General features: G+C 40.5%; 1 protein-coding gene and 1 long non-coding RNA gene across 2 annotated transcripts; one reads left to right on the top strand and one right to left on the bottom strand.

Annotated features, from left to right (window-relative positions):
* Positions 1-3,632: 3,632 nt before the first annotated feature.
* On the top strand, positions 3,633-5,466 carry LOC148851341 (annexin Gh1-like). Its single transcript, XM_088947707.1, has 4 exons — positions 3,633-3,766; positions 4,177-4,328; positions 4,426-4,644; positions 4,794-5,466. The coding sequence occupies exons 1-4, from the start codon at positions 3,697-3,699 to the stop codon at positions 5,331-5,333; spliced, it is 981 nt and encodes a 326-aa protein (XP_088803833.1). The 5' UTR covers positions 3,633-3,696; the 3' UTR covers positions 5,334-5,466.
* Positions 5,467-6,428: 962 nt separating this feature from the next.
* LOC148851340 (uncharacterized) lies at positions 6,429-7,592 on the bottom strand. Its single transcript, XR_016098918.1, has 2 exons — positions 7,342-7,592; positions 6,429-7,141 (listed from the first exon to the last, which is right to left on the bottom strand). It is a non-coding gene; the product is annotated as an uncharacterized LOC148851340 (long non-coding RNA).
* Between the last annotated feature and the right edge of the window lie 4,013 nt (positions 7,593-11,605).

Here is an 11,605-nt window from a genome sequence, read left to right as displayed (position 1 = left end):
CGAGCGATGTAATAATCGATGTAAATTTAAATCAAAATGTAATTTTACACCGATTTTCGATGTAAAATTATGTGGCTGAGAGTGTAAAAACCTTTGATTAAGAATGTAAATTCTGATTTTGTCATGGTGAAAGCATTGTTATGACCGAAGTACCTCGAAGCATCTGTTATCCATCATATTTTGATTATTAGACTCAGTTTGGAAGATTATAGATACAAATATATACAGTACAAATATATATAAAATAATAGAAAATATAATATTTTTTACTCTATAAATTTATATTTTGTACTCCTTCCAAACCGAGCTTTGTAAATCAACTCAATCTACACGTAAATTATATGATAGATACAAAACTATGGTAACTGCTCATTCTCCAATGCTTCCTTCCAAGTATCCAATTATTATAGCCCATCCAAGCCTGATGATCCACCCTTAAGTCCTAGTTTTTGCACCGGCTGGGCTTGTATTTTGGGTTCTCTCTGGGCATGAACCTGAGATATGGGCTTGATCTCAACATGGATTAGACTTGTTGTTGAGGTCTCCATTGGGTAACCCAAATCTGAACTAAGTCTAGCCTGAGTCCTGACCCACCCTTCCACAACATATTTACTCCATGTATCCTTTCTTGTAAATCAAAACAAACTAGAGCCGCTCATAGTGTGAACTGTGTTTCTTTTGTTCAAAGCAATGCATTATAGAATTAATGGTAAAGCTTTTGTGTTTGGTACCTTACATGATACATGAAACGTTTTGGGTTGATCAATACAAATTACTGAGAGATTGCGTTCCTACATCTCATGTGAGAACTACTTCAACTAGAATGGTTAGATTTCACCTTCTAGAGAAAGAAACACCAATTTGATGTTTCTACAAACAGCCTCTCATACATGCATTTTTAGGTATGCCAATTTATATTGACCAACCCAAAACTTTTCAGGTAGAAACAGCAAAGGTACCAATATAACCTAAACCTCAACAAAAATTGAATCTCAAAACCTGAAAGCCATCCATCATAATTTGCAGTCAACCCATTTCTTAATCTCACCTCAGAGTCCAAGTAAATCCCAACCATTCAAATCAACACCAACAAAACGATCACAAGTAACAGAAGAATGACCACCCCATTTTCTTAATCTAAGGTAACATATCCAAACTTGTTGTTGCATTTGGTCCCCCCCCCCCCTCCACAAGAACTCTACCCATGCCTACCCACAAAACACTACCTCCATACATTGGGGACATCTTCCCCGTGTGCATAATAACATGTAAGAGGATGAGATGTTCCCTGTGGCTGTGATGCTACGTGGGTAAAGTTTTCATGGGTAAGAAATCTGGACTTTTTAAAAATATGTTTTCATCTGATTATTTAATATCATATTCCATAAATCATATAATTTTTATATATATATATTTTTTTGTTTTAAAAACCATTATTTTATTTGTTCAAAAACATGTATTGTTTTTTAAACAAAACAAACATGTTTATTTCTTTGAAAACAAAAACAGAGTTCAAGAACTTTGTTTTTGTTTTTTGCTGATGTGGCGATTCCAAAAACCAATGAAAACAAAAGCATTAGTGTTGTAGAACACCCCCTTAATTAGTCAAGTTTCTTTTGAAGCTCCCTAGTCTACCTAATTTCTCCTGTTTTCTGTTTTTGCTTTGCAATTCTTAGATCAACCCTTGTTGAGTTGGGAAGTTTTGGGGAAATAGAAGCAGCTTAACAGGAAAGGGTTTCTTATGATGACGCGTTGGTGTTAAGAAATCACCACATTCAGTGGAATCTCTTCCATGATACTTGTATGATGTACCAGCTGCAATTCTTATGGTGTAGAGCTGAGGTTGGTGTGAAGAAAGATCTAAGCAAGGTAGCAATTTAAATTAGTACCCGAAGTCTCTGAAGGAAGATCAGCTACTTAGAGATATAACTTTTTTAAGCATGGAGACATTGATGCGTTTGTCACATCCCAGATATGTGTTTATCACATGAGCTGCTACGATGCTATACTATTATACTGAGTATCTGTATCAGTCTGGAGTATGCTATTAATCCATTTTGAAAGGTTCACATTGTAGATTTGATTATAGATCATTTTGGGATTCTGAACTCTTTTGCTCAATTGGTTTCACTGATCACCTTTTAAATTACAGAGTCGGCAGGTATATATATACACAGATCACCACTGAATAGGGCATGAGGTATTGCCCTATATATAGATCACAGAACAATGTGAACCTCTCTTTTTTTATCTTGACAGACACAATACATAATTTAACTTAGTGGTTTTGTGGCACAACTTCTCACTACTTGAGACATCACCATATGGGGATCGATGCACGAATGTACAGTGGACACAGTACTTAAAGACATCCCATGGACGCGAGACAACCAGAACACTGTAGTCTCCCAACTTTCCCTGCACCGAAGCAAACTGGTAATATGATATCTAGAGGGGTTTACTTGTTGACCGGCCTAGACATGGTGTTGACATTGAAAACTCCATTTGAGAATCCTCAAGTTAGCTGGTTTATCTCAAACAAGTGTCGATCTATTCTCCATTAATTTGTCGCTTGGTTTTCTCTAACTCAAAGTTTGCATTGTTCTGATGATGGCTGATGATAAATTAGAAGCGTTTTCTTTTCTTTCATCTGTTTGCCTGATATTTGCTGATATACAGTGAATGAGTTGACCTCCCCACTGGGCTGATAAATTAGGTAGGATAACGCAGGTGAATCGATTCCACTCACACTCACACGGGGAATTAACCAAGACAGTTCTCCCCTCTAAATCCCCTATTCAACTATATGAAACTGTCCTCTAGAAATACATTAGCAAACTCAAATGAGTTGACCTCTACATCAGTTGGCGAGGTGTCAACTGATAACAGGGAAGGCATCCGATGCGTTTACTCGATCGAGTAGTGCCCAATATAATAGCTCGACCGAAAACATGAGTGGTTGCCAATTTGTTACTGATTGAACCAAAATTTCAAATTCATGATTCATTGTCCCGCCTTCCTGTAATGGTATTACCATGGATGGTGCTCAGATTCAATGCCGTACGGCTAATTAAGGAGTTTTATATCATTTACGTTCTAGATGGAATCCATTAATTAAATGGAATAGGTCTATTTCATTCTCATGCACGCACCACAACGAGCATCCAGTTAAAGTGTAGCTTATACTTCATTGCCTTCGAGGACGGTGTGTACGAAGTAGTAATAGATTCCCTAAGCTAAAGAGGTCTTCGTCCCAATCAAAATCAGGCTGAGCATGGCTAATGGTTTCCAGTTACGTTCCTATCTAGACGTCTAACATGGTTGACATTGTCGTGGGTGGTGGTGGTTGTTTTTTTTTTTTTAATAGGGGCCTAGCCGTAAGTCAGCGGCTTGTAATATTTTTGTAAGAAAAGGTTGGCAATGAAAGTGAAGTGTGGTAGTATGAGTACTGTCGAAATTGGAACCGAGTATATGTTCTTCTGATGTGGTCTCGTCTGGGACGTGGGCTTTATTTCCTTTTCTGATAATGCTTCTTTCTTTAAACTGAACAAAAGTAACTTATTCCATGGATGGGACAGACTGGGTCACCTCTCTGCCCTATAAATTGGTGCTCTTCAACCCGGTATTTGGTTGTGGTATGTACCCATTAACACACAAACACGCAAACACAAGCATCAAGCAGTCTCTTGAGACAAGATGGACAATTCCACTCAAATTTCTAGGAAATACGAGCAGGATTGCCAACATCTCCATTGTTGTTTCTCAGGTAGTACGGATCTTTCTTCGCAGGCCAGGGGAGAAGGGTAAACACTATCGATTCTTGGTTGGGTCATGGGTGGGTTGCTTGTAGAAAGGATAGCTTCAATTTGAATTGGGTTAGCTTTTGTGGGTGCAATTGTAAACTAAACCTTCTTGCTTTGTACTATATATTTTAACCACAGAAGCGTTCCTCTTGGACATTTTTCTCATGAAAATTTTCTGTTCTTGGGTGCATACTAGTCAGTTCTCCATATATAATATTTCTGATCCACTCTTGGCTCTCTTTCAACCAAGGAACTAGTAGCAAGTGTGAAGGCTAGGTTACAAGTTTTCTTCTATATATTGTATTGTTTTTTGATGCCTTGATGGATGATGATTAAGTCAATATTAACTGATGACTTGATTACTGATAAGCAGGAAATGGTGTAACGAAAGATGGAAAGCTAATAGAGATCCTTACACATAGGAACTTCCAAGAGTACAAGCTTATTCGCCAAACCTACATTGCTCTCTACAACCAAGATCTTCTTCACTTCCTCTTTACCTCTCAGCGGAACAACCCATCTGCTGTAAGCTTTTAACATGGCCTCAAGTTCAGAGTTATATCTATGATTTCGTAGATCTACATTGTACTGCCGATGTTTATTATATGTGTTTGATCCACAGAGGTTGGTGTATCTTCGTATGAGTGAACCACAGGAGCGTGATGCTGAGATAGTAAGGTTTGCACTTTTCGGAGGAGATGTAGACCTGAGCACCCTTACTGCGATAGTCTGCACTCGTCCTTCTAAAGACCTTCACTCTATCAAGCAAGCATATCGCCCTCGATATAATTCTGATCTTGAACATGATGTTTCCCTTAAAATTGGTGGTGGTTTTAGAGAGGTAAATATTAGCAAAGTGAACAAAATTGAGCTCATATGTCTTTCTTAATTCAAACATTTCTTGTGGTTTATAGCATGTCTTTCTCCAAACAGTCAAGGAACAATCCATCAACATCTCAATTGACTAATCATCTTTGGTGCTCTTCCTAGATTCTACTGGCATTTCTGAGGTCTAGTCACCACTACAGTGGCAAAGTTGACATGAGCATGGCCATGTGTGACGCAAAGACGCTGTATGAGGCAATGGAGAGTGGAAAATCTGTTGACGAAAGGACTATTATTACCCTACTGAGCCAAAGAAATGTGGAGCAAATTAAGGCCATTCTTATCTCGTACAAGCAACTCTATGGACATGAATTCTCAAAGTCACTTAAGCGTAACAAGTGTGGAGATTTTGGAAAGGAGCTCCGCATCGCGATTCGCAGCATGCAATATCCTGAAAAGTACTTTGCAAAACAACTTCGAAGAACATGGAAGAACAATGGCACTCAAGAAGTTCTGATTCGAACAATAGTTACACGATCAGGAATCGATATTGGTGATATTAACAACACTTTCATTGCCAAAACAGGATGGTCCCTAGAGAACCTTATAAGAAGGGAATTTAACCCCACTGGCAGGAACAGTAAGACTGATGGGGCACTTGGTTTGGTGGTTGAATGTCTAATTGGACTTGTTAATGGTTGTTGACAAAATTTTCATGTTTCTATGGATGTTTCTGCAGAATTTGTGTCAGTTTATAGTTTTAGTCAAAAATACTATGTAAGATAATTGTCAGCTTCAGTCAACCTATGAATTTTATTACTTATGAAGACTTGAGAAACATAGGTGTTTTTTGGTAGGTTTTGTTAGTTAGAACAGAACATTTTTGTTGTTCCAGTGACTAGAACAAACAAATTATTTTTTTCCCCTCAGAACAGTGGAATATAGATAGCCAAAATTTTTAATTTTGCATTTTTTTCAAGGAAAAGTGGAGTTCAGGTTTTTTTGCTCAAGGATGCAAATGCCATTTAGGCTTCTCTAACTGAAGTATTACAGAACAATAATCTTCTGCTAGCTCAAACTAAAATGACGGCCCTTTGTATGGATACACAGCCCAAAAAAACAAGCACAATTCAAACCACAATACCTGAAACCTCCTAAATTGAACTGCAATAAGAATATCATACCTCGATAGTATTTCCAAAACAAGATTAAAATCTCAGAAGAAAAATGAAAAGTAGATGGTTCCCGATTAAGGAGATATTCTCTGCTTTGAATCTAAAAACTCCATTTTGTGAACAAGAATGTGTTGTTTTCCTCTACAAACAAATTGATGGCAGAAACCATTATATTTCTTTTAGAATTTTATGACTCCCTTGAGCATATGAGCTGCATCATTTAGCTAAAAGGATGAGCAGACAATGTAATTTAGCAAGTAGCTACATCCCATCAATATTGCACTCTGAAGGTGTGAAAGATTACTCTATTTGTAATCCAAGGTTCATGGTTGGGTAATGCTTTTGGACTATTTGTTTGGACTTGGCTCAAACAGGTTACAGGGACCAGCTGGAACCTCTGCTTCCCTTTGGTACCAAACCAGTCAACAACAAGACCTGGTCGTACTCTATAAATTTCAAACAATTTATTATTTCTGAAGGCAGGAAATCGTTGTAAACAAGATTGGATATGTTAATATTACTTACACCTGCAAAACAGGCCAAGAAGGTAGGTTGCAAACAAATGCAAATGAAAGGCAGATTCACACAAAGAATACTCTTGAACAAAAAATTTCTTTGTTCATGATTTTTCGAGCCATAGGCTGCTGAAAAGAAGCCAGTTAACACAAAAACTTAACTACTGTAGGGTGACTATGGGACTTCAAAGTAGTTTTTTATTATAAGAATCCTTGGCATCGGCTATGATTCAAAATACAACGGTAACAGGGAACTCTCTATCTCCCACGATCAAGAAATGTGATCCTTCCTCTGTCACTAACAAACCATCTTGATAACCTTTACTGCGGTGCTCTCAGGGTTTCAGTATAAATTCAATTTCAGCTCTTTCCTCGGCATTTAGGTGCAAACTCTGGAATCCAACCAACCGTTTCACTGGATTCCCATGTCGAGGTTTGGCCTGGCGTATAAAGAGCAATACTGAATGCTTACCTGCCATTTCCCCATGATTTTTTACTTCAACAACAGCTGAGAATGTCATTTTCTGACAGACATCATCACCCATTTCTGCCACAGAAACGAAACGAATGGAATTTGAATCCTCTTCTACTGTTTGAATGGTGGCAGATTTGTTCAAGTAGAGCTGATTTTGCGTGACAGAGGTGAAAGCATAGGAGTAGTTCGAGTGGCTGAGACCATAGCCAAATTCAAACATTGCTTTGCCTTTGTAGAATCTGCACGTGCGTCCAGGATACCCAGAAGCTAGATCGGGTCTCATCCTCATGTCTGCCATTGGTACTTTAGTGAATTCTTGGGGGTACAAAGTAATTGGTAATCTTCCCCCTGCAGACATAAACATTATAATCAGGCCAGTTGATTCAATTCATGGTTATGTTGTGTAAATGGAGAACTGACTTTTCAGTCACTTCAACAGTAACTATATGAAGACTAAGACATTTCTGCTCTATCAACAAAGCCCGGCCTGCTTTCAAATAGAATGGGAGAAACAAGAAAAATACTCTTAGTAAAACAGTAAAGTTCACCTGGGTTATGGTCGCCGAAAATAATCTGGGTGATTGCAGTTCCCCCAGCTTGACCAGGATAGCCCGCCCACAAGATGCTGCGAATGTTCTAATCATATTTTGCAAAGGAAATACCAAGCGGAACACCATTGAGAAGCACCAAAACCACTGGCTTCTTTGCAACTCTGGAGACACTCGTTATGAGACTCCATTGCTTCCCTGGGAGTACCAAGTCCTCCCGATCCTTCGCTTTTCTCTCCTGTGTTTGATCCAAACCCATGCTGTGAATGGCATCTAATCCAGCTTATAAGCTAGATTGAGGTCAATCCTAATCCAATCCGAGTTGTTGAACCCCCAGCCTACCCTATTCCAATTTCTCATTTCATTTTGCAAAAATGATCATATGGATCAAGATTTTATGGTTTTAATATGATTATATACTTCATGAATGCAAAAAATTGCATACATGCATATGTATTACATAATATTTATATTTATATAAGTTATAATTATGAAGACAAGCGGTATTTGGGTTGACCTGAAGTAAAGCTGGATTCATTTTTTTTTAATCCTAAACATGGCCTCATTGATTGGAAAGTCTTTGAGGATAAGGGTGTTAATGGACTGGACCCCATTCAGTCCAAAATCAATTTGAACGGATTGGATGGACCAACAAGATATATTTGATTGGACCAATCCGGTCCAAAAATTTTATTAGATTGGACTGGACTTGGTCCATCCATAATAAATTTATATTAGATTGGATTGGATTAAGCCAATATTTGGTCCATTGGTAATATAGGTGTAAATAGACTGGATTTGAATTGGAACCAATTTAAATTAAAACAAATTTGAACAGATTGGATGGTCCAAACATTGAATTGAACTGGTCCAAAGTATTCATTGGATTGATTTGAACTTGGTCAATTTGCAATGGACTCACATTGGACTGGATTGGATTGGACCAAATCCAGTCCAATTGACACCCCTATTTGAGGAAAAACTTTGGTTGTTTTGAAAAAACAGCCTGGTATTGTTTTGATAGCATGCTGTGATGGGTAAAACAGTATTTACACTCGACATTCTTTTAATTAAAAAAGGAATGAGGACCTGAATTAGCTAAGATGTCATGTGCAGAGACTCAAAACAGCCAAAGCTCAGTTTTTGACCCTCCTGCATGACAGTTATAGTTTATATAATTAGGGTAAATTGGTAAAACCTCCCTTGAAGTTTTGGATCATTGTTAAAATCTCCCCTGAAATTTGGTAATTGCAATCACTTCTAAGTTTTCTGATACAATTGTAACTTGTAAGTAGATCCCTTTTGTTAGAATCCTCTAAAACAAGGCATAAAATGTCCAAAATACCTATGCAGTTACTGTTGATGTTAGTTTTTACAGAAAAAATAAAATAAAAAGAAAGAGAGAATTTAAAGTTACAGCTTTACCTTTGACGATTAATATGAAGGTCAAATTTGAAAAATAAATAAATTTCAGAAGGGAGAGAAGGATTTGAGGTAGCAATTTATTTGCAGAGAAAATTTGGAAAATAAACATTTTTGACAAAGTAAATATATGGATATTTTAGACATTTTATGCCCTTTTTTTAGAAAATTCTAACAAAAGTGATCAACTTGCAACTATGTCAAAAAAATTTAAGGCAGGTGATTGCAACTAATAAACTTTAGGGGAGGTTTCAGAAAGACCAGAAATTTCAAGATGTTTTCAGCAATTTACCCTAGAAATTATTATTAATTCTATGTAACAGCGACAAGCATGGACTGTCGAGCTTGGACTGACAAGTTTTCTCAGATTGATAACTGCTTTTTGATTAGGGCTGTCAACGGGTCGGGTTTGGGCCGAAACCAGTTAGAATCGGAACCAACCCAACATGAAATGTTGAGGACCCGGACTCGGACTTAATAGGGTCTGTAATTTTTTACTTGGAATCAAATTGATCAGTTCTTAAGACAATCGGGAATGACCTGATAAATCCAATTATAATAAATAAAAATAAATATTTATATTTAATATATATTAAATATTATATATCAGTTCGGGACTAGATGAAACCAGTTCCGAACCGATAGTAATCGGAATCCAGATCCGACCTGTTGTTTCCAGTTCCCGGAATCAGAACTGATTGATTACCCTTTTTTGGGACCTCCATTGGTTGGTCGGGCTACCAACGGATTCCAAAATCCGATTCAATCATCTCGGACCAGGTGAGCTGTTATGTTTACATAATTGGGGATCAGATTCCCCATCAAATTCGATTAAAATCCAAAGCCCAATAATTTTATAATATATATTGATTTAACATATAATAAAATAACTATTTCAAATAACCATTAAACATATTGATGAGGGCAGATTTGGCCCTCTAGTGAAATTGTGACACGTGGCACCTCGTGACAACTAGGAAAACACCTAGCCAACAAACTTACGAAGTTGGTGACCCACCCGGGCACCAGTCTGGCCGGCCTGGCGCGACCTGCGCGCGGCACACGTGACCTGCGCGACGCGTGCACGCGGCCTACGCGACCTGGCCGACCTGGACCAGCCTAGCGCATGATCCGGCCAAGGCACCCACCAACGAACCTGGCCTAGACACTGACCCACTGACTGACACAGGCGCTAGCTTGATGACCTAATCTAGACACTGACCCGCCGACTGACACAGTCGACCTGACGACCTGGCCTAGACACTGACCCGCCGACTGACGCAGGCACCCCTCTGACAACCCGGCCTAGGCGCCGACCTGGCTGCCTGACACAAGCGTCAGCCTGACGACCTCGAGGAGTTCACCACCGTACCCCGGTTCTGACAAGATGCGACGAGTCTTACCGTTTGGAGGCTTTTCACCCACCTAACCCGCGAGGACTCCGGTATATAAAGACCTCACCCCCCAAAGGGGAGGAGGAGGAAAAAGAAAGGGAAGTAACCCTGCTCTCTAGCTCTCTCATATTATCCTCAAAGCTCTCTACAATAAGAGTGCTAACTTAAGCATCGGAGAGCCCCCACCGAGAAAATACCCCCGGGACCTCTGATTCAGTTCTCGCAGGTCCTTCAGCTCCCGTCGCCTACGAAGAGGAGGAAAAGATGCAATTCTCGGAAGTCCCTCAGCTCCCGCCACCTAAAAGGAGGAGGAAGAGATGGAGTTCTCGGAGGTCCCTCAGCTCCCGTCACCTACAAGGAGGAGGAAAAGATGGAGTTCTCGGAGGTCCCTCAGCTCCCGCCACCTGCAAGGAGGAGAAAAAGATGGAGTTCTCGGAGGTCCCTTAGCTCCCACCACCTACAAAGAGGAGGAAAATATGGAGTTCTCGTAGGTCTCTCAACTCCCGCCACTTACAAAGAGGAGGAAAAGATGAAGTTCTCGCAAGTCCCTCATCTCCCGCAGCCTACAAAGGAAAGAAGACTACCTCATGCTGAGGGCAGTCGGATTGCGCCGCACCAGGGAGCTCCAACATTCTCTAAGGCATCGGCCGCCAAGAAGGGAGTTCGCCAGGCAGTTCGCCACCAAGGAGTTTGCCACCATGCAGTTCGCTCCCAGGCAGTTCACCACCAGGGAGTTCGCCACCAGGCAGCTTGCCCCCAGGCAGTTCGCCACCAAGGCAGTTCGCCCCCAGGCAGTTCGCCACCAGGGAGTTCGCCACCATGCAGTTCGCCACCAGGCAGTTCGCCACCAGGCAGTTCGCCCCCAGGCAGTTCGCCACCAGGGAGTTCGCCCCCAGGCAGTTCATCCCCAGGCAATTCGCCACCAAGGCAGTTCGCCACCAAGGCAGTTCTCCCCCAGGCAGTTCGCCACAAGGGAGTTCGCCACCAAGTAGTTCACCCCCAGGCAGTTCACCACCAAGGCAGTTCGCCCCCAAGCAGTTCGCCCCCAGGCAGTTCGCCACCAAGGAGTTCGCCACCAGGCAGTTCGCCCCCAGGCAGTTCGCCACCAGGCAGTTTGTCACCAAGCAATTCTCCCCCAGGGAGTTCGCCACCAAGTAGCTCGTCACTAAGGCACGCCACCACCGGGTCGAATAACGAGGTACTTTGCCAAAAAATTTTACATCACAAAACATTGGTACGTGGCCGAAAACGGTTACATCAATTGGCGCCGTATGTGGGAACACGCTACAAAAAGCTAAGTTCTCATCCTACCAAAGCTAAGTTCTCATCTTGCTAAAACTAAGTCCTTACTTTTTAGAAATTGAAGCTATCGCTTTATAGTTTACATTTTTTATGAACTCAGAGACTATGCAGGGAGCTAACGGACTAAGTAGCTCTACCAACCTTAC

Source organism: Nelumbo lutea, chromosome 5, assembly GCF_056320005.1.
Source record: "Nelumbo lutea isolate HS-2025 chromosome 5, American lotus-T2T, whole genome shotgun sequence".
Taxonomy (NCBI): domain Eukaryota; kingdom Viridiplantae; phylum Streptophyta; class Magnoliopsida; order Proteales; family Nelumbonaceae; genus Nelumbo; species Nelumbo lutea.
The sequence above is the reverse complement of the archived record's forward strand: the minus strand, read 5'-3'. Positions and strand labels throughout refer to the sequence as shown.

What these genes read in the sequence shown, in the direction of transcription:
- LOC148851341 (XM_088947707.1), top strand. Translation starts at nt 3,697, where the DNA reads ATGGACAATTCCACTCAAATTTCTAGGAAATACGAGCAGGATTGCCAA. An exon ending in AGCGGAACAACCCATCTGCT is followed by an intron (nt 4,329 to 4,425) that starts GTAAGCTTTTAA and finishes TTTGATCCACAG; the next exon opens with AGGTTGGTGTATCTTCGTAT. An exon ending in TTGGTGGTGGTTTTAGAGAG is followed by an intron (nt 4,645 to 4,793) that starts GTAAATATTAGC and finishes TGCTCTTCCTAG; the next exon opens with ATTCTACTGGCATTTCTGAG.